Source organism: Ogataea angusta, assembly GCF_019207475.1.
Source record: "Ogataea angusta isolate 61-244 chromosome Unknown 61-244_NODE_4_length_877678_cov_91.023368, whole genome shotgun sequence".
NCBI classification, from domain to species: domain Eukaryota; kingdom Fungi; phylum Ascomycota; class Pichiomycetes; order Pichiales; family Pichiaceae; genus Ogataea; species Ogataea angusta.
The window spans coordinates 20,249-46,708 of NW_025065218.1; the positions used below are offsets into that span (position 1 = coordinate 20,249).

General features: G+C 41.9%; 9 protein-coding genes across 9 annotated transcripts; 6 read left to right on the forward strand and 3 right to left on the reverse strand.

Annotated features, from left to right (window-relative positions):
* Positions 1-77: 77 nt before the first annotated feature.
* On the reverse strand, positions 78-3,410 carry KL928_001989 (uncharacterized protein; the record flags this gene model as incomplete). The annotated part of the gene is made up of 1 exon (XM_043202414.1): positions 78-3,410. The coding sequence occupies one exon, from the start codon at positions 3,408-3,410 to the stop codon at positions 78-80; it is 3,333 nt and encodes a 1,110-aa protein (XP_043060194.1).
* A 294-nt stretch (positions 3,411-3,704) lies between these two features.
* KL928_001990 (uncharacterized protein) lies at positions 3,705-4,397 on the forward strand (the record flags this gene model as incomplete). Its single annotated transcript, XM_043202416.1, has 1 exon — positions 3,705-4,397. The coding sequence occupies one exon, from the start codon at positions 3,705-3,707 to the stop codon at positions 4,395-4,397; it is 693 nt and encodes a 230-aa protein (XP_043060195.1).
* A 2,293-nt stretch (positions 4,398-6,690) lies between these two features.
* On the forward strand, positions 6,691-9,294 carry KL928_001991 (uncharacterized protein; the record flags this gene model as incomplete). The annotated part of the gene is made up of 1 exon (XM_043202417.1): positions 6,691-9,294. One exon carries the CDS (start codon positions 6,691-6,693, stop codon positions 9,292-9,294), a length of 2,604 nt encoding a protein of 867 aa, XP_043060196.1.
* A 1,184-nt stretch (positions 9,295-10,478) lies between these two features.
* Positions 10,479-12,611, forward strand: KL928_001992 (uncharacterized protein; the record flags this gene model as incomplete). Its single annotated transcript, XM_043202418.1, has 1 exon — positions 10,479-12,611. The coding sequence occupies one exon, from the start codon at positions 10,479-10,481 to the stop codon at positions 12,609-12,611; it is 2,133 nt and encodes a 710-aa protein (XP_043060197.1).
* A 52-nt stretch (positions 12,612-12,663) lies between these two features.
* Positions 12,664-13,926, reverse strand: KL928_001993 (uncharacterized protein; the record flags this gene model as incomplete). The annotated part of the gene is made up of 1 exon (XM_043202419.1): positions 12,664-13,926. One exon carries the CDS (start codon positions 13,924-13,926, stop codon positions 12,664-12,666), a length of 1,263 nt encoding a protein of 420 aa, XP_043060198.1.
* Positions 13,927-14,618: 692 nt separating this feature from the next.
* On the reverse strand, positions 14,619-15,884 carry KL928_001994 (uncharacterized protein; the record flags this gene model as incomplete). The annotated part of the gene is made up of 1 exon (XM_043202420.1): positions 14,619-15,884. One exon carries the CDS (start codon positions 15,882-15,884, stop codon positions 14,619-14,621), a length of 1,266 nt encoding a protein of 421 aa, XP_043060199.1.
* Positions 15,885-16,868: 984 nt separating this feature from the next.
* On the forward strand, positions 16,869-22,073 carry KL928_001995 (uncharacterized protein; the record flags this gene model as incomplete). The annotated part of the gene is made up of 1 exon (XM_043202421.1): positions 16,869-22,073. The coding sequence occupies one exon, from the start codon at positions 16,869-16,871 to the stop codon at positions 22,071-22,073; it is 5,205 nt and encodes a 1,734-aa protein (XP_043060200.1).
* Positions 22,074-22,177: 104 nt separating this feature from the next.
* On the forward strand, positions 22,178-22,507 carry KL928_001996 (uncharacterized protein; the record flags this gene model as incomplete). Its single annotated transcript, XM_043202422.1, has 1 exon — positions 22,178-22,507. The coding sequence occupies one exon, from the start codon at positions 22,178-22,180 to the stop codon at positions 22,505-22,507; it is 330 nt and encodes a 109-aa protein (XP_043060201.1).
* Positions 22,508-22,786: 279 nt separating this feature from the next.
* KL928_001997 (uncharacterized protein) lies at positions 22,787-26,416 on the forward strand (the record flags this gene model as incomplete). Its single annotated transcript, XM_043202423.1, has 1 exon — positions 22,787-26,416. One exon carries the CDS (start codon positions 22,787-22,789, stop codon positions 26,414-26,416), a length of 3,630 nt encoding a protein of 1,209 aa, XP_043060202.1.
* Between the last annotated feature and the right edge of the window lie 44 nt (positions 26,417-26,460).

The window sequence follows — 26,460 nt, forward strand, 5'->3', positions numbered from 1 at the left end:
AATTCGCCGAAAAGCTAATTACACCAAAAATATGTATTATATACTACATATCAGCAAAACTGCACGCTGAAAGTTCTTCAAGACGAGACTGTGTAAAGCTTTTTCTTCAGCGTTATTATTTCTTCCTTTAATTGGTCTCTTTCCTGACTTACAATAAATAAGTCTGCTTCCAAATCTTTGATTTTGAAATCGTACCGGGCATCAAAGGAAGCATCAATTCCTGAGATGCCACTTTCAACAGATGACCTGTCATTCATCTCCCTATCACTGGTGCTCATGCTTTTCATTTGCAACTCTTTTAACTCATTCATCAGGTGCTTGTTTAGTTCTTTGTATTTTTCGATTTCGCTTTGAGATACTGTAAGCGCCTTATGCGAATTTTTAAGCGAAGCGTAAGACTTTCTATAGGAGTCTTCTAGCTCCCTAACTTTGACAGAATACATTGTCAGTTCATCCGTGAGTTTGCTAATCTTTTCCTCGTCATTCTTCTTGCTTGCTATCAGTTCGTTGATTTGCTTTTGTAGATCATCTGTTAAATTACCATCAACCGCACCCGGTAACTGATGGAGTGAATTTGTATCATGGATCAAGTGATTGAGAACATGCTCTCTCGGAGCATCTTTCCAGGATTTGAGAAGTTTGTCAATATTCTCTGAAAGTTGGCTGGCCTGTAGATAATAACGTTTCCTTTCGTCAGCATATGATTCAGAGATATCGGAAGTTGTATGATCTCTGATTCCAACTACGTCACATAAGTACATCGACTTCCGCTCAGCGCACTTAATCCGATTATCGAGTTCTGTTATCCTAGCCAATATAGCTGCCTCACCTCTCAGATGTGATTTTAGTTCTTTGATGCTCCTCTCTTGTTCTTGTATCAAAAGATTGAGTCTGTCCAATTTCTGCAAACGTTCCTCGAATACATAGTCGTAATTTTTCACCTTGGAGAGTAGTGCCGTGTTTTTAGCTGTCAGCTGAAGGATCTGATTTTCCAATGCAATACGTTGACTATCACTGAAACTTCTTGCTGACATCGCATCACGCGGTTCTTCTTGATTGATTCTCTCTTGCACTGTTTCTGTTCGTCTAGCTGCTTCACCAGCGACCAGTGACTTGAGTGCTTCATTCTCTTTGATAAGTTCCTGACGTTGAAATTCCAAACTGTTGAGCTGAAGGTTTGCCTTTTCGACTTTCTCAGCCATTTCCCTTCTGAGTGATTGTAGCATGGTTGAAAACTCTTTAAAGGTTGTTGAATCCAAACTCGAGCCGTTCCGATTGGGTGATTCAAGAGTATTTGGTCCAACATATTCTTGCTCACTCTTAGAAGGATAGTTGATTTCCTGAGTTTTCTCAGTACTTTGATAGGCATCTGTAGCAGGCGTTGCTACAAACCTCCCTGCAATACTTGAAGTTTGCTCCCCCACATCACAACTGGTATTAAAATTCGGCCCGTTCTTCTCTGGTGCAATGAACACCTTTTTATGGGCTTCTCTCACATACTCACGTGGCTTGTGGATATCTTCCGTTTTCATTGACTGAGATCCAGGGTCGGGAAGCGTGAGAGCTAGAACCTCGTTATCACAATCTAATTTGAGTTTTGATGGGTTATTTTGGATTTGGGGTTGGAAAGGATTGGACACAGCAGGTTTATCAACATGGTAATCAGATATCTCCTTGGTTTCATCATCGTCACTTACATTTTCATAAACAGCATATTGACTTAGCCTACTAGACCCTCTTGTCACACCAACAGGTTCATTGGTATTGTCAATGGATATTTCAGATGGTTTCCTGAACGATTGTGGTGATTTTATTGTAGGCTGTTTGTTCAGACTAGATGTGAACCTTAAAAACTTTGGGAGAAGCTGAAGGTCTAGTTCATAAATGATTGAGTTTTGGTATTCAAACTGAGAATCTTGAATGAGCTTGTTTTTAGTTTCAGATACATGTGTGAAATCATTGTCCAACTGATCGCCACCCATCACTAACAATTTTTCATGAACCGGGTCAATGGTTATTGTATGGCCACACCTTTTAGTAGGCGAACAAAAGAGGCCAGACTCCAGCTGGAAGCAAGTTAAGGAATTAAGGTCAACAATATAGAGGCCATCACAGGCTTCACCGCCAGCTGTCTTGCCTCCAAAAATAAAGAGCAAATTCTGGTATATTGCCGCCGCATGACCTTGGAGTGGAGGTGGAATAACCGAGCCCTTAAGCTTGCAATATTCCCATTTGTTTATTAGAGGGTCAAAAACCAAAAGATGATTGTAGATGCTAATTCCATCTGTTCCCCCATACACATATAATTTATTATTATATGCGGTCATAGAATGGTTAGAAATCACTGGAGGGACAACATCCCCATCGTCAATGGCAATTCTCTCCCATTGGGTTCTGGGGTCTCTAAAACTCGAAAGATCAAATCTCCACATATCATTGAAATAATCGTTTTCTACTTGTCCTCCAAAAACATAAAGGTAGCTCGACCATTGTGAAGGACTAGCATTGTTTTCGAAATTGAGAACACCAATTTGATGACCGTATCTTCCACACGGTTTTGGACCGTCAGGAGACGTGATAGTCCATTTCAGTGACGTGATATTGAAAAAATAAAGTTTGTTGTCAAGCTCTTGAGTCGTATTGGTAACGGTGTCCCCAGCGAATACAATGAAAGCATTTCCAATCAAAATTGAAGAGTGCCCGATTCGCGGAGATGGAATTTTCTCAAAATTTTCAATTGGGGATGCGATATATGGATAATCATTTAGTTTATCAGAGCTACTTTTCACGGGTTCCACAATCCACATGTCCCCAAAAACGTTTTTACCACACAGTCCCCCCATGAGATAAAGTGCTCCGGCTTCTGAGGTAATAGATGAAGCAGCATGACTAAACCTGGGGAAAGGAGAATTATAAAGTATTTTTTTTTTCCAGGGGCTGTTAGAGGCTATCGTGGATCGTTCTTGCTGCTGAAGCTCGCCAGTATCTCGATATAAATCTACTTTCTGAACACCTTTTGTTTCTACTGGACTCCAAAGCTGTGTTAATGTTGTGTTTCCGATCATCTCATCATTTTCCATTCTCACTGGATTCGAGAATGCTTGGCTTTGAAGATTTGAGTCAGACTGGTATGGAGAGTTTTCAGATTGATCTATGAGAGGCGTACCTTGAGGTAAAGCCCTAAAAGATGCAAGTTGGTTGTTTTGTTCTTTGGTTGAAGTGATATGAGATTTCACATGCTGTCCCGATCCTGAGCTTGCTGATCTGCCCTGAAGGGCATACACAACCTTTTCACTGTAGTTGGAGGGCACTCGACTACTTTGTGGACTTTGAAGAGTTTCGTTTGGAGAAGAGATTCCGTCTGAAGAAGTTTTTGAAGACTTACTCTTTATTTTAAAAAATGGTGCCATTAGAAATGATGAATCAACCTTTTCTTTCTACTTCCCAAAACACACAGCCTCAAGCTGCGTTTCCTCTTATAATGATTTGTGCTGGGACTCGTACTAAATATTTGAATAAAAGATGAAACAGCACGATTTATTTTTATAAATTTCCTACCCCTGAAAATAGAATACACAAAAATTCATTTGGTTTTGAAGAAAAAAGAAAAAAAATTAAACTTTACCTGTCAGCTTTTTCGAAAGCTATTTCCGAAGTCCTCGGCGTGAAAATCGAATTTTGTCGCTGACTACTCTAATTTCAGAATGCTGATTGAATTGCTTGCTGTAGCAGGCTCAATTGTGGGCTTTGTGGCGGTTACACTCTCCATTGCATCCGGTCTTTACTATTTGTCTGAGTTGGTAGAAGAAAATACCGAATTGACCAAAAGACTTTTAAGCAGGCTCATCAAGAGCACTGCAGCATATTTGGCTCTCCTTTGGCTTTTTGATGGCTTTCCGTTCAAACTCACTTTATTCTCACTCTTTTCATATTTGATATATTATCAGAACTTAAAGAGATTTCCAAACATCGACCTAACAGGGTCAGTGTTCATCGCCACATGTATACTGGCGCTTTTGAATCATTACTTATGGTTCAAACATTTCAATAATCCTTATGTCCCCACAATTGATGAAAGGCTCAATCCCGACTTCAAGTTGCCACACTATCCATCATTCACAGAAATTGCATCGTTTTTTGGTTTATGCATATGGTTGATACCCTTTGGATTTTTTATCTCATTGAGCGCAAATGAAAACACTTTACCTATGAGCCTTTCTGAGATAGGGCCGTCGAAACCACCAAGCAGTGAAGAAAATGTCAAAAGATCAGTTACTTTAATAAGGTTTTTGCTCCAAATATTTACAGGTAAAGCAAAACAGCTTCTGCACACATTAAACTTGAGAACATCTGGAGATATAAGCTCTTCCCGAAATCCAAACGAGCTCTACATATGAAAGATGTATTAGGATTAAAAGCGGAGCTTTGTATTGTTACTTGATGAAAAGAGCCATTTACATCACTCTGTAAAAAAAAAGGCCCAGTCCTCATATATGGTTGCTATCAAAGTCAAAAGGAGTTTCGCTGGTTTGAATTAGAAGGGAGATTGTTATCTTTGACCTTGGAAAGAATTAGGGCAAATTCAATGTTTGATAAGTAATTGCAATATCTCAATCAAATAGTCGACTTTGGTGACGGGCATTTGAAATTTTTCTGGGTTCAGAGGCGACGTTTGCCCTCGTTATTCCTCTAGTGAAATACCTGGAATATCTTGGATTACGAAGAAATACCAGAGATTGGTTGAAGACGTCAAATGTTCATGGGCCTCCTCTAGAAGCGAAAAATCACAGGAGTGGGCTCATATACAAGATCGTATACCAAATTTGAAATTTTGAAGGCTAAAGTGAGCTTTTACGTGAAAAAAGTCATCTCATCAATATAAATGCAAATTCAAACTTGAGGGGCACGAGGATTGAGATCAACAATGCCGGGGGTACTGTGTATCGGAAAGGGACTAAAGTTCATTTGAAGCATATTTCAAGTCGCCGCCAGACATCATAAAAGATTAAAATGCGATCAGCCACATTTTTGTCCTATAGATTGCCAATTTCCATTTAGTTTCAACACTTCCTTGGAAGCCTTTTGCAACAAGGCAAAATTGCATGAAAGAGAGAACTTTTGATGAATTGCGACGGAAAATGTTGGCAGATTTTCTTTCTCACTGACGAGATGACAAATTAGCGCCCTCTTTCAAATATACCTCAAAGTAGGCGCTTCTTGAATTTCGGACTAAGCCTTTTCAAGGAGGCAGGGACTATGAAACAAACTCACTAACTCACTGAAAGATTTGATTTCGGACCAATCGGTATCTCTAATTAAGGTAGAATGGACGAGCACAAATTCATCCTTATAGAGCAAAACACACCGCGAGATAGTAACGGTCTGCGAAAAGTCGACTATGAAATCTCGCATGATCGTCGCCGAAATATATAGCAAGACGTGAAGACAAAAGCTGTACGGACAAATTGAAGTTTACCATCGTGCAAAAGCAAGCAACTCAGTCAGCAATAAGGTCTCCCTTTCATCCCAACGAATTTGTATCGCCGTCTTCAAGTTCCTCTCCGAGTGACTCAAATTTCAGGCCTATCGAGTGAGAGCAGGCTTTTGAAGCACGATTCCAGTCTGCCGTTCGGTTGATTCTAGATCGAAACATTGGTGTCATACTGCTTGGTTTCACCAGTCAAACACCCGTTTCTTTCGATTTTACGATTGAGGGTTACTGTGTCTAGGGACAGATTACCTTCGCGTGAGCTAGACGTACACCTGTTGGCTGTATCAAACACTATCACGTGTGTAGGCAAAATGCTGCCAAACTATGCGAGTCTCAATGTAGTATTTTTCACCAGAGTGTAGCGCACTCAAAACCTTTGGCCGACTGCTATAAATTCGGTTGGGCTGATTTGAAGGGGCAGGATCGATACGAAGTTGCAATTCCATAAGTCTCCACGAGGCATTCAACCAACTTTTTAAAACGCTATGCGATCCAGGCCACCTTCAAGGAAAGAAATCGCACTATATGTTTTCGAATAGGAACACTCCCGAAATTACAGTCTGTGAAATTGAGAATTGGGGTTACTGTTCAAGTCGCCGTTGAAACAATGCAGCTAAAAGTTGCGAGGTCAAACTTATCAGGGTCCATGGTTTGGATGCCTTACAGGTTCTAAAAACGAGAAACGGCCTCCCGTCTATGATTTTTCATGGTGAAATGTGAATCGATTCGAAAAGTGTGCCCCTATTATCATTTATGATAGTGAAAGAGGCTTGTTTCTAACACAAAACAGTGACGTATAAGTCGGCGCTGACAAAAAGACTACATTAAGCTTATCCGCGAATACGGATTCAATATCCAGCAATTGCAATATAGAGTGGAGTAATTATACGCTTTCTTTGGATACTATTGCTGAGTGAAAATAATGGTTGTTATGTAGCTAGCTGAAAACCTGTTCCACACATAAGACCAAATTTTTTTTTTTTTTTTTTTTTTCACTGCTAACGTAAGGGCAAACTAACAACAGTCCAAATTTCAAATTTGAAAGCTGAACTGTGCTTAAACGGTGTGTGGTAAGCATTAATAGTTCTCGTAACCCTATTTAAGCTGAAGATTTTGGCGACAAGGAAAGATACTCAAACATAGGAGCTGGCCCTTTATAAAATTTTACATTATCTGTTCAGTTTCTTCAATACACGTCGATGAGCGAAGGATACGAGAATTATTACAGCGTCATAAAAGAGTTCAATGCAAGACTTGGTGATGAACTCACAATACGCCCTGGCGATACCATCGAGCTCATCAGCGATGACAGTGAATTTGGAGATGGATGGTATATGGGACGAAACTTGTCCACCAATAGAGTTGGGTTATATCCAAAGGCATTTACAAAATTGGCCAGTGGACAAAGCAAAGGAAAGGCTTCTTTGCTTAGATCAAGATCGAGGCGGACACCGCTAAACAGTCCCGTCGCTGTAAATTCTCCCTCAGAGATCTCTGATCTTTCATCGCTTAGCCAGCAGCAGAAGACTGGGAAGTCCAATTCTCCACTTGTTATTGCAGATCGATACAACAACTCTGAAAGTCTTACGGCCAACAATGCCGAGGCGACGCCATATAATCAAGTCCATGATACGAGTTCCAACAGGTACATTTCAGTACACAGGACCTTAAGCGATATAGATAAAGCATTGCAAGAGCTACATTCCAGCGAAGGTTTAAGCAACCATGAAAGCCACAGTGTACTTCTTGATCCAGCGGAGGTCACAAGCTGGAGTCCAGAGCAGGTCACTCAATACTTTTCTGGCCTTAATTTTGATATTGAAAGCGCAGGTCAATTCGCCAGACATAAGATCAATGGAGCTATACTAATTCAGTTGGAGCTATCTTACCTTAAGGAGCTTGATATTACATCGTTTGGTACCCGCTTTGAAATTTACAAAGAGATAGAGGAATTGAGACTTGCCTCCAAGAATAAAAGGCACAGTAGGAAACTTGTGTTTCCTAGTAGTCGATCAGGGAATGAGGAATCCAAGTTAGTGCTTCGTACCCATGCGAGAAAGAGGTCGCAATCAATGGATGATATATTCAGAGCAAGCCTTAGCGGATCAAAATCTAGCGTTGGAAATCCTGTGGATTTCAAACAATCATTAGGGGACACTTCTGAGGCTGAACTGGAGCCGCCCAATTATCTTGAAACACCTAGCGACAATGATAGTGAGCCCGAACAGGAATTCAGCACACCTACAGGGCTTTTTGAATCTCCCAGAAAAGCACCGCAACCACCATCCCTTCCAAGCCCATTGGTCAAGAAAGATTCTCCGATTTCACCAGAAACGGATAAGGGTGATGAGTCGCATGGAAGATACCGACACAGTCGCGAATCCTCTGTTGGAAATACATCATCTATTTACACCGAACGGAAGCATTCTCGAAACCCCTCTTCTACATCATTTACCAATGCTTTGCAACAAAAGGGAGCATTGTTCACTAAAACTCATTCTAGAACAAATTCGGATTTCAACGTTGCACAAAAGGATGCCTCGTGGCGATACGTGGACAAAAATTTCCATCATTCGACACAAAAGCAGCAAATAAAGGGGGGCCACGGTAAGTTGATTCCGCCATTTAATAGTTCTTTACAAATCTCTGAGACTGAAGTCAACCCAGAGAAACTTGATATCGACAGAAAAAACTCAGATAGAAGGTCCATCTCAGCAAAAGATATGTCTCCAAATCCCAAAACCATTGATCCAAAGAGAATAGCTTCCGCAGCAGCGGCTTCAGCTACTAATAATTCGAAAACGTCGGGATTTCGTTCCTTGGGCGGTCTTAGATCTTCCAAGATGTCGACATCAGCATTTCAAGAAGGCATTAGAAACATATCTCCAGATGAAGCGATTCGAACAGCAGACTACTCAGGCTGGATGAGCAAAAGAGGAAATTTGTCAATAGGTTCATGGAAACAAAGATATTTCACACTTCACAAGACAAGGTTGTCGTATTTCAGCTCATTGAAAGACAAGCGCGAAAAAGGACTCATTGATATAACTGCTCACAGAGTTTTACCTGCAGTTGATACCGAGGACAAACTTAGCACTGTGTATGCAGCCACCACTGGTTCAGGAAGGTATTGTTTCAAACTTGTTCCTCCGGCCCCAGGTTCTAAGAAAGGGCTCACTTTCACTCAGCAAAAAGTTCATTATTTTGCCGTCGAAACCAAGGAAGAAATGAGAGGGTGGATGGCTGCTCTGATGAAAGCCACAATCGAGCTTGATGAATCAGTTCCAGCAATTTCTTCGTGCGTGACGCCTACGATCCCACTCCAAAAAGCACAAGAACGAATGGTTGAAGCAAGAGAGAATGCACGTCTTAACCTCGAAAAACTGGAAAAGGGTCAAAGCATCCAAGATATGACTACGGATGAAGACATGTCATTAAAATCCAACAACATGTCAGCAACCCATACGCCCAATACTCAACCATCGACTCAATTTCAAATTACATCGACAACTCCTTCATCGACAAACTCTTCTAATCGCAAACTTTCAGTCAAGGTTGACACTACAACAGGCCCTTCTGAATCTGGTTCGCTGATTGGCCTTTCAACGCCTTACCCGATGACCTCGGGGATCATGTCCCCAAATTCTCCGTCGACTTCTGAACTTAATTCTCCTGGCTCCGCCAGTTTGAGAACTACCAAAGGCACAGTTAGAAAAATTCCAACTGCGTCAACTAATCCTGTTCCGATGATAACAAAACTTGATACACCGCAAGATCAAACCAGCTCTTCTAATGCTGTCTAATATAATATCTCGATCAAGAAGCATTGCTGGGTTATCTAATAATGGTTTATGTAACATAGGTCTTTTAGTACGTTCAGTACAGTGTTTTACAAGATTTAACTTAACTGCTGCCAGTACTCTTTCGACTGAGGTATAGCTTTGATTTGCTTGACCTCAAGCGAGAGCCAATGTATCCCCGATAACATTCGAACCTAAATAAACCTGACAGCTGAGGTCTCAGTTTTCTCACTTGACAGCGTTCGAGATTTACTTCTAAGATGATGAAGCACCTGTAGATTTAAAGATAAGTTTCAATCCCGAGGGAAATAATCAAACAAGCTGTTTTTCGCAAGCATTTAAGGAGAATGTGGCCAATAGAACTCACATGCTTTGTGAGAGCGATGACGCCGAGCTACTGCCCTTCTGGGTATCAAAATATGATGATCGAAAATACAAGTCAGGCTGCAATACCAGTTTTGGCTACAAAATCATATGTAGGAGAATGTGGATTGAATAATAGACATCCTCTTTGATCAGTAGAGGCAAGTACATATTTCAAAATTCTAAAAATGTGTTTAATCTACATCGTACTAAAAAAATCTATACAAAGAAGCCGCCAGGTGCTTGTTGCCAAACTATATATCGCAGTCCGAATGAAATGCCTTGCCCACCTATTTTCATCTTCAAGGAGCACATACGGAATGTCAAATCGCTTCTCTTTTTATCACCTATCAATTTGCTGAGACCTTGAATTATAGCTTGCATATCGCACCAAAGGGGGTGAGATCCCCTTGCACGAGTACACAACTGGTACACATGTTTGGTATCCCTTAGCTATTTCCCCGTGCTGACTCGGTTGAAAGCCAACCAGACACGACTTCTGTTGTCGAGCAGATCTGGATTTGTAGCAGAAAGATATTTCGCAGCAATTGAAGAGATCGGGACGGAATATATGAGTCGAAAGTTTATATGCGTGTTGAGGTTGTCCTCGCCCGCCTATTTGTTAGGGACCTGGAATTACAGGGTTCTCATAACCCCTTTTATGCAGAGAGGAACAACTATCACGCGTCAAGTGATATTGTCACGACTGAACGTGACCACCCATGTGATTATATAAGCATGTATCCTCTCAACAGCTAGCTACTTAGCTGAAATTATTACCATATAAAAATCATTACCCTAATTACAAGTTTCCACAAAAGACAATGCCTCATTATATTACGCTGGCTACATGTGCGTTGAATCAATGGGCCCTTGATTTTGAGGGCAATAGAGACCGAATTCTTGAATCAATTCTGGAAGCAAAAAGAAAAAAAGCATCTTTAAGAGTGGGGCCAGAGTTGGAAATTCCGGGATATGGTTGTTTAGACCACTTTCTGGAAAATGATGTTTACCTACATTCATGGGAAATGTATGCGTCAATTCTGACAGATGATCGGACATTTGGAATTCTGCTTGATATTGGTATGCCAATAATGCATAGAAATCGCAGATACAACTGCCGTGTCCTGTCTTACAACGGTCAAATCCTATTAATCCGCCCGAAAATAGTTCTTGCGAATGATGGAAATTATCGGGAGATGAGGTACTTCACCCCTTGGTTGAAATCTCAATATGTTGAGGAGTATATTCTGCCTCGAATGATTCAAAGCATAACGAATCAAGTGACTGTTAGATTTGGTGACGCGGTAATAAGTACTTTGGATACATGTATGGGGGCAGAGACTTGTGAAGAGCTATTTACTCCTCAAGCCCCACACATATCCATGGCATTGGACGGAATAGAGATTATCACTAATTCGTCAGGATCACATCATGAACTGCGAAAATTGGACACGAGGATGGCAATGATCACTGAAGCCACCAGAAAATGTGGAGGCATTTATCTGTATGCTAACCAAAAAGGTTGTGATGGAGATCGTTTGTACTATGATGGATGTGCGCTGATTGCAATGAATGGAAAGGTGGTTGCTCAGGGATCTCAATTCTCTTTGTTCGACGTTGAAGTCATAACAGCAACTGTCGATTTGGAGGAAGTAAGGGCCTACAGGGCACTGATATCCCATGGGCTTCAGAGCCGGCTAACGCCAAATTATGAACGGATTCATGTTCCTGCAGAATTAAGTCCCGACTCCATGAACTTCGATATAGAAATCAGTCCTTCGGTTCCACAGCAGTTGAAATATTATAAACCCGAGGAGGAGATCGCTTACGGGCCAGCATGCTGGCTATGGGATTATGTTCGTCGAAGCAAGGGCTCCGGGTTTTTCATACCCTTGAGTGGAGGAATTGATAGCTGTGCAACATCTGTTATAGTGCATTCTATGTGCAAATTAGTTGTGCAGGCTTGTAAGGAGGGGAATCATCAGGTGATTGAAGATGCGCAAGCAGTCGCAAATATGCCCCAAAGCTGGATTCCATCCTCACCTCAAGATCTGGCAGGAAAGATTTTTCATACATGCTATATGGGGACTAAGAACTCCTCATCGGACACTAGAAGCAGAGCCAAAGAGCTCGCGGAAAAAATAGGTTCTTACCATGTTGATTTGAATATGGACTCTCTTGTATCAGCGACCATCAGTTTGTTTGAAGTGACGACAGGAAAGAAGCCAGTGTTCAAGATTTTTGGTGGGTCAAATATTGAGAACCTAGCCCTGCAAAACATTCAAGCCCGGCTAAGAATGGTACTCGCTTATCTTTTTGCTCAGCTTTTGCCATGGGTTAGGGGAAGGAACAACACAGGCGGCCTTCTGGTATTAGGATCTGCAAATGTGGACGAACAGTTGAGGGGCTATTTAACCAAGTACGATTGCTCTTCTGCCGACATCAATCCAATTGGTGGAATATCCAAATCAGATTTGATTAGATTCATAATCTGGGCCGAAAAAGAATTTGAGCTTCCTGTGTTGAAAAGTTTTGTAGATGCTACACCAACGGCTGAGCTTGAGCCGATTACTGATAGCCACGTCCAGTCGGACGAAGCAGATATGGGCTTTACTTACGATGAATTAAGCATGTTTGGAAAATTGCGGAAAGTGGAAAAATGCGGACCCTATTCCATGTTTATCAAGTTGTTACATATATGGGGTGATCAGAAAACTCCTGAAGAGACTGCTGATAAGGTGAAAAACTTCTTCTGGTATTATAGTGTTAATCGTCACAAGCAAACGGTTAGTACTCCATCCTACCATGCTGAGCAATATTCTCCGGACGATAACCGGTTCGATCTACGTCCATTTCTGATAGACCCGAAATTTAGCTGGGCCCGCCAAAAGATTGACGACGTTTTATCAAAACTGAGAACGGATGAAACACTTAGTACAATGACAGTGGACTAACTGGGGACCGCAGAAACTGGGCGGACAACTATCCGAAGTTTCCTGTCATCAGTCATTGAGAAACTCCCCACTTTGCATTTAATGCAGTAAGCAAGTCCACTTGAGACTTGATATTTGACGATGACGAGTTTGAAGATGCAAAGCTGTAATCATTTCTTTCAACAAAGTCGAGCAGGCATGCGGCCACTTTGAATGGGATATCTTCATGCACGAAATGTCCTAGGTCGCTTGCGTCCTCCGATGGTATAGTTTGAGTAGCTGTGGTGAGTGTATTGACGTGCTTCAATTGATTGTTGTGAAAAACAACCAATTGATATTTGCCTTGCATCTGTCCTATCATCAGGTCTTTGTCCAAATAATCATTATTGGCTAAGATAAGCAACTTGGAGACGCGATTGGGTATGCTGACAAACCTACTTGACAAACCTTTGAACCATTCTTGCCAAAACGTTTCGGTTTTCCGTAAATCGATGATCCATTTGAACTGTCCTTCTTCAGTGCGAGTGAATAAACTTGGCACCGATATGAGTGAGCTATCATGATTGTGCAGTAGGTTTGAGTCAATATGCCATCGAACAGCATGCTCAATAGAAGGGAATTGCTTGGGTGTTGCATTCAAGTAGCTGTTCATCGCAGAAAGGGCTTTGACAGCAGTATCTTCGACGATGTCAATCATGACCAAACCAGCAATTAATTGCCCCAAATTTTTCTCGAGACAGACATTCTTGTTCACATCATCTGATATGACCTTAGTCAAGATTGAACCCCCAAGTGAATGTCCGACGAAAAAATAGCTAGGGGGAGGCCCCTCTGAAATGTACCTTTCATGAAACCATTGAAGCAAGAGCCGAAAGTCGTCACATAACTTGTCAAATGAAAGTTTATTGTTCTCCTCGCTGGAAGAGTTGAGCAGTCCCGTACGCCCATGACCCCTCATATCAAATGTGAAGACACCCGGAACATTACATATAGATTGCATCTCACATTGTGTTTCGATAGCTAATGCTAATTTAGCGAAGGTGGCACCACTTGATCCAGCACCATGATGCATGACAAAAATAACTGACGAATCGTCAACTTTGTTGCGGGGTGGTTTGTAATAAGTCTGAAACTTATAGCCGTTATCATTCGTGAATACCTCAAGTTGCGAGAAAAATGAAGTGATATCAGGTAAGTTTTGGGTACTAAGATGTAGTTCATTTTTTCTAAAATTTGGCAATTGACCTAGGGAGTCCGCTTCCTCTGAGGAAAACCTCGACGGAGGATCTAACTGCCGTGCCCTTTTCTTAAGCAAATCGTTGGCAAGTTCGGACATCACTTTTTTGTTTCGGAAGACAACGCATTTATGACATTCTTATAGCAAACACTATTTATGCCATCGCTTACATAATCAAACGAAACTATCATATTAATGATAACGAAGACCAAAGGGAGCAATTCATGAACGTACGATTAATCAAAATAGCATCATAAAGGGAGGAGGGAGGAGGAAAGAGAGGAAGGTGGGTGGGGGTCAACTTAGTTTTAGATTCAATCATGCAGCTTTGGTATCAATAGTCGTGGGCGGTGGGAAGTGTTTCACAAAAGCATCTTTAGGTCAATTTCAAACCGTCTTTAGGAATCATTAAGGAAGTAACTGAGATAGAACGTGGTTTAGTTTTGCTCCAATCGACAATAAGTCAATAGTTGGGTGTCACACTGACATACTCTTCTTTACAGATTAATGAATCACTTCAGAAGAAAATGTGGGGTGACTGCTTATTATTGTTTTCTTTTGTAGCGAGCTGCCTGTCAAATTGTAATATGGGGTGTGCGGACTGTGAGGACAATTTTGGCTAGAAGTGATTCTTGAATACTGTAATTGCAAAAAAGAAAGTCAAAGAGGGGTAATGGAAATAATACAAATAAAATTTGAGTATAGTGTCAGTTAATAAATAAAAACAACATCATCAAATCTTATCTATCAAGCATTCAAAGTTGGCATATTCACATACAGACCAAAATCGGTCACGAGTTCCCTCTATCGTTCTCACCATGTTTAAAACAACATCTCTTACCGTACCGACATGATCCTGATTTGAGCCAATTGGCACATAATTTTGTTTTCCAATTGTCTGCTCTTTTGACCTTCTTCAGTTCTTCCGTTCCGTGTGCAAATTGGCATTTAGCTCCATAAGGGCAGCTTCCTTTTTCCTGAAATTGTGTGCACATTTCGGTTTTGTAAAGATCCCTGTCAACATTTCCCTTGCTTTTTGCGCTAGAGGAAGAGAATGTTTTATGAGACTTGTTGCCGTGTGACGAATTTGAAGTGCTTTGTGGAAAAGCTTTCTGGGTATCCTTCCGTTTTGTGTTAGGAGCACCTTCAGCTCTTGAAGATTTGGATACATCACTCTCATTCACAGCTGGATTTGCAGGAACAATTAGATAGGCGGTATTATCTTGATCCATCTTAGTGGGAATCACCGCAACATTCAAGTGCTTTCCCTGATGCAGTCGTTTAGAGGGATTCAAGAGCAGGAGGTTTTCTTCAGTAAGAGGGTAGGCCGATTGTGTGCTAACACCATGAGCGAGGCTTGTTGTCTCCACCGTATTCTGAATTGTGATATGTGGCGAAAAGTGAAACTGAGGGGTGGAATGAGCGGGTCCGTCCATTGGAATTCGAGAAGAATCATTGAAAGAGTTGGGGTTTTGTGCAAAGGAAAACGGCGAGGAATTGTGATGAAGCTGTTGGAAGGGATTAAAGGGAGAACTCTCTGAATTATTGAAAGCTGCTGGAATAGCTTTTGACGATTGATTGAGCCGAGGCGAATTATGACCATTGTGTGCGGTTGCAAAGCTTGAGGTACACTGACTTGAAAAGGGAATTCTGCCAGAATCGAAAGCACTAAATGATGAACATTCTAATGTGTCTGTGGATTTATCAGCCCAGAGATTCGGGATCAGATCCAACATGTCTAGGGCAATCTGCTGTGTGTCAGGATCGTCAGGCAAGGAAATATTTTGAGCGAGACCTGGTGTGGAATTGGCTGACGATGAGGTGTATGTTGAGTTTGCTGAGCCGCCACGCTCACGTCCTTTACTAACGTCGGAAAGCAAGTTACCAGACGAGGCGGTAGGTGATATCACCGTGGATGTTTCAGATACCGAAGGAGTTATTTCCATCGCAGACAATCCTAGCCTTGCAAAACGCAAGTTGACATCCAGATCTGCGTCCAAGTCCAATTTAGCGCTATCCCTAAGAGGATGATCAAAGGAACCCCAAATACTGGTCATTCTTCTTTCCCGAAATAAATAAAACGAATAATGGTTGGGGGTGAAAGCGAGTAGAAAAGCGGGTCAAAAAAATAAATAGGAACTCTTTCAAGTGGGATCAATGAAAACTCTGCTGTCGCCAATTGCAAACCCTATAGCAGGATGTCAACAATCTGATAGGGTAGAATAGGCAGAAAATAGCGGATGGAAACGTTGCGTTCAAGTGATTTAGAATAATCCTGTTATCACTGAATTCGAAGAATCCTCTTTGCTGGTTGGATAGGAGAATACTGGTTTGATGATATGAACCACTTTGCTAGAGAGCGAATTATGTGGAAATAACTCTCGATTTGTTTTCAGCTTGATGCCAGTTTTGACTCGATGAAACTTTTCTCGTCTCTCAGAATGCCCAAACACAAGCAGCTTCAAAGTCTATGACCAGGTAACTCAATAGCTGTTAGTAGAAACGGAAAGTCCAGCAAATAGTATGAAGGTGGTTCTTTGAAGAATTGTTACCTTGTTCAATATTTAGAGTTTTTTTTCGAATGCTTCTCCTTATATCCTAACAAACTTATTGTTTCGAGCTATTTTCACGAAAATTATTTTTTATCGGCATTAATGCCCAGCCGTAATTTAGCACCCCAAGATCCATCAGCGATAGCACGGTCTCTACATATTCAGCACCGTGTCTATGTCTTATTTGGTCTAGTGAAGCCTTTGAATAACGCACCAATAGCCAGTCGTGTTAATGATCAAGCAGAGCAGTATTCCACATTTCTGCTGTCACCCCCTGATATATCGGAGTACTCGGTGGGGGTTGAAAAATTAGGCAGTATGAGGATCTTCGCGCCATTATCATTATATAATCATACACTTTGACTTACCCGGCGTTTAAGTTTTCATAATCACAAGGTGGCTAGTAAAGCGTGGCAGTGCCATGTTTATACTCGAAAAAATTCGACTGTCTCACAAATCCTAAATCTTTCATTGCCCTTTCAGAGCTCCATGTCGTATCATTGGTCAACGGTACCATTTGCTTCTCTTTATGGAGCCATTCAGCTTAATCAGCTTGACAATCAGTTGAGGCTGACAGCTGAACTCCAATTTGATTTGCAGAACCTCTTGCTCAAACCAAAACGATGCGATGCAAGTAGATCAAAACTTGAACAGGGCAAACTAACGTTTTCAGATGGCGTCGATTACCAACTTAATGAAACTTTTGTTATGGATGCCAGTAAACTCGCAGACGAGTTGAATCTGGAAGAACTAGCAGCAGCAGAGCTACTCTATTACGCATGCCAAAACGAGCAAAAATCGTCTGGAATCTCCGCTCTCGATTCAGCCAAAGCTGCATACTATGCCAGAAGACAATACATACTACAAATTGTGACTTACTACCTATGTAGGTCTTCATCAGAGGGGCTGCAAACAGAATTTCTATCGGAACTATCTTATGACACCATTTTTTCATGCTATCAATCCATTGAACAAGAGCTGGATGAAATAAAGCAGCTGGTAGACCGCTCAAGGCTTATGGGAAGTCTTTCTGACCCTAGTTTTTTCAAGCCCATAATCTACCGCCGAGATTCGTTATTTCGGGAGCACCAGCTTTTGGGAGAGCTTTACTTTGCTAAGGTTTCTTTACATGGGATGCAGTCCACTGCTTTTGAGAGAATTTTCAATCACTTTACAACTTTCAGTACAAATGACATCCTAGTGATGAGTTATATCCCTGGAACCATGAAACATGTTTCAGAGCTCGAAAGATATTCCGACGAGGATGTGAAAAATATGCATCATAAATTCGTTGAACTCACACAAGATTCGCAGAAACTAGCAGAAAACCCAATCAAGGCATTCTTGGTGCTAGTATTCTTGACAAAATTCATTGAATGGTGCAAGTCGGAAAGCTCAAGGGCCAAGCAATTCGACTTCACAAGCAGCGTGGAAAATCCAATCAAAATGCTCATTTCGATAGGCGCTTTAGAGCAATTTCTCTCGCTTGCATCTGAGATTTCCAAGCCCGAGTTTTGCACTGATCCTAGGGCAGATCTGATGTACGATTTCCGTCTATTCCTGCAACAGCACATCCCAAAATTTTCGCCTTTTAGGTTTCTAGATGTCGATACAGACGCAACAAATCAACTGAAACGGGCAATTCAACAACAAAGGCTGAATGGAAATTTGACCGCAGACGAGACAGAGGCAGAGATAATTTATATTCCTACCAAGGTTTACAGTTTTGAGCCTCATTTCAGCGACTTCTGCGCTTCAATATTTAGCGAATTTGTGCATTCTTTTGTGAAAAATGCTGCATTTGTGCTAACACATCTCCGTGATATGGAAGAAGACCTTCTACTTTTGAGTGACTCTCTCGAACTAGACATTTTATCAAAGAATGCTGACCTTGAGCGCTTTTACCTTGCTGTATATTACCTTTACAGATCCAGGCCTCAACTCTCAGCTCAATTTTGGGAGGACAGCTCTTCCAGCCTCTATGGGTTCCTTCAATGGGCTTCACGATGCAATTCCCCGCTAATAGTGTCGACATTTTGCTGTTTGCTTGCTGCGCTCTCCAACAGCAGCGAAAATGCTATTAACGCGTTCAATTTTTTGCAACTCACTAACACATCCACCCAAGAGCTTTCCTTAAAGACCCCAATAGGTGGCTCAACCTCCATATCAAGTCGCTTTTCGTGTGTCAGCTGGTCATCCATTTTTTCTTCCTTAGCAATTTACAATAAACTATTGTCTTCCAAACTGCCAGTCAATCTATCTGATCACTCTTATTCAATACATCAAAGTACTGACGTTGAAAATAATGTTGTCGTTCAATTAGGAGAAGACTCTCTGATTTTTCTGTCTGGCTTTTTTCAGCTCATCTCTGATATTGCACGAAATAGCGATAGAGCTCGTGCCGAACTTTATGAAAGTGACAATCGCCAACTCATCGCAATATTGACAGAACTCTTGAAAGCCAACACCCCGTTATCTGGATCAGTACTTATGGTTATCAGCTCTCTTGTTGGAGATGGAGTTAACGAGAGGCAGCAGGTTTGGCAAATTATGGACTCTTGGATCTTTTCCAAGCACTTAAAGCTAAGGCATTCAAGTGCAGTATTGAGTGATGTCTTTTTGTCGTCGCTAAAATCCCCTGCGGAGGTCATCGGATTTTCCACTCTTGTCCTTAAGTTGTTGCAACCTTTGAAGACGCAAGAGGAAATTTTTGATCCGATTGAAATCTCTTTTCCTTTGGACTTGGGTTCAAACTACAGAAGTCAGGGTATTTGGCCTTATGTGGAGTTCCTTAGTACGGACATTTTCGTGGAGCTTACAAAAAAAAAATACGCCGAGGACTACACAACTCCTTTGCAACTAACTATACTATCTCTATGGGAAACGTGCTTGGCTCAACTACAACCGGAACTGATCATGGATGCGTCAGCCTGCAATTTGAAAGATCTGGATAATATCACTGCGTGCAAAAATATTATCCAGTACTTACAATCTCACCCAGGAACTGCAGTTTTGACATTCCTTTATCGGATGCCTGTGCACAATGCTCTATTTGCAATTGCTAACCTCGGGATTGATAAGTTGAACGAACTCGATTCAGAATCAAAAGAATCGAAGCTGCTTTTGAAGGCACTCAACGTAATAGAGCTGCTTCTGGATCGTGAGAGTTTTTACACCGACGAGCTACTACCTATCTTGACTCTTCCTGACAATCCATTTTATTCCCCATCCGCAATCAGTACTGGGGGGCTTCAGTCGTTTGTCGAGGCGCTGCTTTTGAATTTGCCATTGCTTGCCAACATTGCGCTGTATGTTGGTGTAGCAAACTCAGAAATTTCAAAGGTAGCTTTGTCCATTTTCAAAAAAGCTACTTTGTACTCCTCATCTAAAGGGATTGCTGAATTTTCACTAGGCTCCCGATTGCTCAGAAAAGACAAAGTGCTCACGATGCTTGAGACGATCGACGAGTCTACCAGGATCAGATATGCTTTTATCGAGCAGCTTGAAGCCCCAATTGTTGAACCTCACTCAGTCTCCTTAAAGGCTGAAGTGCTCCAATTCATAAATCAAAATCTTCCAAGCACTTCCGGTATAGCAACTGTTTCCCACTTTTTATTGGGATTAGACACCAGATCAATGACAATTGGTGAGAAAAACGATCTAGGTTATATTGCATCGGAAAAATCCTTGTTGAAGTCAATTGTGACACTCTTGAGATCAATTTTACAAGAATTCAGGAAAGTTGTAGACATAGAGTACTTTCCCGTGAGAATCAGTGCTCTTTGTCTGGAAATAATCTACAAACTTGTGAAATCTCTCCACAGCCCTTACGAACTTTTAAGCTTTCTAAGGGACATTGAAGACTCCAATTTATTCGTTGATTTGTTGACTACCACCAAGAAAATTGGGCTTGAGACTTTCTGGAATGGGAGAATATTTGATTCGAGGATCAATTTCAAAAACCCTTTTGTCACTCAAGGTGGTAGTATGTGTGCACTTATTGCTTTCACAATGTTTCGCAGTCTGATTCTTCAGCTGGTTGCGTTGGAACTAAGGCACACGTCCCTTTACGGTTCGTATTCTTTGACCCGTAAATACGTGAACCTATTGATAGACTCGAAGAACTACGGCACTGGATCACCTCGGTTGTTTGAATTCTTGGATGTTCTTGAATTCAAACCAAAAAACATGATCGAGAGAGCCAATGCTGCATTTGAAAAATTCAATTTTGAATACATTTTGAAAAAGATAGCAATCAAGACATCATTCACTCGTGAAGACATAAACGGATTTGCATACGACATGTCAGTTATTGATAGGATTTGCGTCCTTGTGGGAAAAGAATCCCAATCTTTGGGACTTTTATCATTAAGAGGCCAGAGTGAAAATCTCGATTACTTTAAGAAAGAATTCCTCCAATTGAAAAAATTGCTGACTGCATCAGTTTCCTTCGATAACTTCAAATTTCATCAGCTTCAATGCTTACACTCTTGGGCCCTGCTCACCCAAGTAATTTTAAATGATGGAGGACTGGAAAGAAATATCAGAATCAGCTTCATATTCGAAGTGTTCGAGAGCATTGTTCCCCAAGTAATAGACTACCTGGACTTCGATGTTGCCTATGCCCAAGACCTTATATCTTTGTGTGTCTGTTTATTCAGATTATATGAGATTGACAAGGCAAACATCCAAATGTCTGAAAGTGAGCGTGAAACTGCCGCTTTGCTTGATTCTACGCGGCTTTTCCCGGTTTTCAAAACATCAGCAATAGGAATTATGTCTCCTCAATCAACCCCAACAATAAGAGCCGATCTATACGTGCTTGCCAATAATTATTTGCAACAGAGTGCAGTCAACAAATCGGTTTTGACCGAAATCATGGTTTTTATCAGATCTGCTGATCAAAAGTTTATTGGCTCTATTTGCAGCGATTCCCTGACAGCAGAGGGATCATGCAAGATTACTGCATTGCTGCTTTTAGAGACGCTTCTAAAAATCTCGATATCCCTTCAAGGACCGAAACTTAGGGGTAACTTCCTGATCGAGGCAATTCTTCAAAACAACTATTTGCTCTTGCAAGTGCAGCGGATCAAGTCGATGGATGAGATTGTTCTGGCTTGTCTTTCTGATCGACGTCCAAGAATGTCGGTTGACTCGTTACTTTATGAACTAACAACTTTCAAGACCGTGTTTTGTCTTCTCACAAGAATAGCTCAAACGGCGATCGGTGCTAAACAATTGTTGCAGTGCGACATATTCAAGGCAATCACTGACTGCTCTTTTTTAGCGGAGGATCCAGAAATTGGGTTGACGCTGCTTTTAGAAAGCGCAGGGAATGACGGCTTTGGCGAAAAGAAATCAATTGAAATAATTTTCTCACTAGACTCGAGCCTTTCTCACAACGATGATAAGTTAGAAGGGGTTTCGTTTTACGATCTCTACATACCGATTTTCCAGCTTGTGTGTTCGACGATCATCTCTTTAGGCCCCCAAAACGAACGATGCATAAAAAAAGCTAGAAAGTTAACCGTTCACTTCTCTAAGCTCATCACCGCAATTCTGAAAAAAGATCTCTCGATGGGAAAGACGGAAATTAAGGAAATCAGCGATACCTACGCGACGGGAGACTCTAGATCAAGGGGATTGAATGAGATGGTCAAACTGATAACTCTTTTAGACACCCTTGTCTCTTGATTGAGAACTACAAAATTCCAACCCTCGTAGATTATTTTTTTAATATTTGAATACCGAATCTATTTAATTTGCGTTCTACAGATTAATAAACAAACGCCGAGATAATGGTCTCCACTATTCAAATCAAGTCCAATGCTCTTCAAAGACTTCTGAAGGATAAGAAACTGTACAAGGAAGAACTCAGGGAACACGAGGACACGGTGGCTGATTTACAAGGCAATTTGAAAACTGACGAGAGTAACGAGGAACTCCAATACACACTCAAAAATGCCATCAAAATAAAGGAGGAGACACAAAGATTAATACTCAATGTGAACGGAAAGGTTAGGGAGGTTTTGCAGGACCTGAAAGAGTACGTCGGTTCTCATCCCGGCGAGAGCTCAGACACTATCAAGAAGTTGATAGTTGAAGCTGACAAAGAGGCCAGGCTGTAATAACGCGTCCTTGATCCTATATCCCCTAGTAGTCAAGAATTGGAGTTTACACTTTAGTGAAAAGTGAATTGTGCTGATTTGCTGTCCATTCTCAAGTCTGTATCGTAATTACGTAATCTCAAACGCGAACGCGCTCTCAATGAAAAAAGAATACCGGGAATATATATCTCTGACGCATCCCTTGTGGGACTTTCATAAAAAGTTATCTACTTTTGATATATACATACACATTGGGATCTGTGTTGAAAAGTGGTCGACAAAACTAGGATATAAGCTCCAATGACCAGTTCAGCAAAAGACGGATTTTCAAACAAAGGGGCAAACAAAGGAGGCCCTAAGAGTACTTCTAAGTACAGGCAATCGTCGTTGCTTGCATTCTTCAACGCGAAATCTGTGAAACCCGAACCGAGTGAGGAGTCAACTTTGAAGTCTACTGCTATCATTACTCCTCAAAACTCTTCTCCACTGCGCGGCGAAGAAACCAAGGAAATAAAACTTGGAGCAGTGATAGATGACAAGGAGAATGAGGCCCCGCAGGACGTGGCATCAACTGCGCCAGAATCGTCACAGTTATTTGAACCTAGTACTCCGAGTTCCGTGAACCGCGGTTCCGCGCCCGACGCTTCACAGTCACCATTAGTGAAGTCAAGACGTGCTAAGAAGATAAGCTACATCGAAGATTCTGATGAAGAATCCGATTTTGATATTAGTGCACCTCGAATCAAACGGAGGAAGACGATCGCTGACGATGATGACGATGACGAATTCGAACTCGAGAGCGACAACGCGTCTGCAGATGATGACGATTTTGTTCCTGGTACAGAAAATCTTGCAGAGGAACTAAATGGCGATGACTTGCCAATGGAACCAGACGAAGAGGAGGAAGTTGAAAATCCGTCCAGGAGAAACAACTCGAGAAAACCTGGTTCTGAAAAGAGCACGTTGGCATCTAAGTTTGAGTCCACTTCCTCGTATATTTCGGCTGATTCAAATAAGGTGTCCACCCAAAGAAAGATCAAGAAGCAGACACCGCAGTCCAGATTTGCAAAGGAGAATGAGGAAAGATATCAGTGGCTCGTGCACATCAAGGATGCTGATGGACGGAGCGAATTCGATCCTGAGTATGATCCAAGGACCCTATACATTCCTAAGTCTGCTTGGGCTAAGTTTACCGCTTTCGAAAAGCAATATTGGGAGATCAAAAGCAGGATGTGGGACTCCATAGTCTTTTTCAAAAAGGGTAAGTTCTTCGAGCTTTACGAAAAAGATGCAGACATCGGACATCAGAAATTTGACCTTAAACTGGCTGGCACAGGACGGGCCAACATGAGACTAGCTGGAATTCCGGAGATGTCTTTTGATTATTGGGCTAAGAAGTTCATTGACGAGGGATACAAAGTTGCGAAGGTGGACCAAAAGGAATCTCTGCTCGCTAAGGAGATTAGAGAGAAAAATGCGAATACAAAGGACGACAAAGTCATCAAAAGAGAACTGTCTTGTGTTCTGACGTGTGGAACTTTGACAGACGAGGGAATGTTGACTGATGAAATGTCAAGATACTGCTTATCGTTGAAGGAAGTCACTAATAATGACAACAGCAAGACTTTCGGTGTGTGTTTTGTTGATACTGCAACTGGAAGAATCCAACTCACTCAATTTGACGATGATGTGGACTGTAATAAATTAGAGACACTGCTTGCCCAGATTCAGCCTACGGAGGTGCTGATCGAAAAGTCGAGAGTTTCCCAATTTGTGTTGAGAATGCTCAAATTCAACTCTCAACCACACGCAACGTTCAACTTTTTGAAGCCGGCAGACGAGTTTTGGACCTCCGAAACTACTTTTGAGCAACTGACGAGAGGCAAGTACTTTGAGGCAGCGGATTTGGATGATCTTTCCAATTATCCAAAAATCTTGGTGGACTACCACGATTCAAATAAGAATGTTGGGTTTTCGGCATTTGGCGCTCTCCTGTGGTATCTCAAATCACTCAAGTTGGATGCCGCGGTCATCTCCATGGGCAACATAGAGCAATACGATCCTTACAAAACGAGTTTCTCCGATAGCTGTATGAGACTGGACGGTGTGACACTTCAAAATCTTGAAATTTTTAGTAACTCTTTTGATCAGAGTGATAAAGGCACTTTGTTCAAAATACTAAATCGTGCAGTGTCTCCGTTTGGAAAGCGGACTTTTAAGAGCTGGGTGACACATCCTCTGATGTCCAGAAAAAACATTGAATCGAGACTGGATTCCGTGGAGGTCTTGATGAACGACGGAGATCTCAAATATCTCCTTGAATCCAAGCTAGGCAAGCTTCCTGATTTGGAAAGATTGCTGGCTAGGGTTCATTCTGGAAACCTTAAGGTTAAGGATTTTGCTCGTTGCGTGACTGGTTTCGAATGCATTGTGAGTCTGGTCAGAATACTGAAATCCACTTACTCTGAAGGAACTCAAAAACTAGGTGGAGAGTTGGGCAAAATCTTGGATTCTTTCCCGGCCGAGTTGCCAGAGTGCGTTTCTAATTGGTCGAATGCATTTGACAGGGATTTAGCCGATAAAGACGGAGTCCTGGTCCCAGAACTCGGTGTGGAGCCCGAGTTTGACGAAAGCAACCAAAAGATTAAAGAGCTAGAGAAAGAACTTGAGAGGATGTTAAGTCAGTACAGACGTGAGTTCAAATGCCAGGAAATGTGCTACAAAGATAGCGGGAAGGAGATATACTTGATTGAAGTTCCATCGAAAGCCATTTCGCGGATCCCCAAGGATTGGCAGCAAATGGCAGCCACCTCCAAGTGTAAGAGATACTGGTCTCCGGAAGTGAAAAAGTTGGTGAGGAAGTTGATGGAGACTAGAGAACTGCACAAGATCATTGGTGAATCTTTACAAGCAAGGATGTACGGCAGGTTTATGGGCGACTACACTACTTGGTCGTCTACCATCAAGGCCGTGGCACAGCTAGATTGTATATTGTCTTTGGCGCGTGCTTCAGAGTCTCTTGGAATGCCCGCCTGCAGACCAGAATTCATTGACAGCGCGTCTGCACAGCTCGAGTTCCAGGAACTCAGACATCCATGCTTTATTCCAGGTGGCATCTCTGGTACCAAAGATTTTATTCCAAATGATATTTCTCTGGGAGTCGATCAAAAAGACCATATTGGCCTGCTCACGGGTGCCAATGCCGCAGGAAAGTCGACGGTCCTAAGAATGACATGTGTGGCTACCATCATGGCCCAAATTGGATGCTTTGTCCCTGCTAAGTCCGCTAAAATGACCCCAATCGACACAATAATGACACGTCTTGGGGCCAACGACAATATCATGCAAGGAAAGTCGACATTTTACGTGGAACTCTCAGAAACCAAAAAGATTCTGGAGTCATGCACACCTCGTTCTCTTATTATTCTCGATGAGTTGGGACGCGGAGGATCATCCAGTGACGGATTTGCCATCGCAGAGGCCGTTTTGCACCACATCGCCACGCACGTCCAGTCAATCGGCTTTTTCGCGACCCATTATGCTACCCTGGGCAACTCGTTCATCAACCACCCCCGTGTCAAACCTCTTCGGATGGGAATCATAGTAGACGACAAATCGAAAAATATCACTTTCTTGTACAAATTGGAGTCCGGACGTTCCAGCGGGTCCTTCGGTATGCATGTGGCAGCTATGTGCGGTGTTCCAAGAAGTATTGTTGATAATGCAGAGCAGGCAGCCGAAAAATGGGAGCATACTTCTAAGCTCAAGAAACTCAATGTGGAAGAAGACACGGTTCCCCTAGGTCTTCAAAGTGACGTGAGTTGGATTCTGAATTCCAAGTCGGTGCGAGATGACACGATTGCTGCCTACACGGACCAGATGAAGCTCAATGCGCTGTCCAGCATGTTCCACATGATCGAGAGCCTATAGATTACGTAATAATTAAACTATCTGTAAACATTAGAAATATTGTG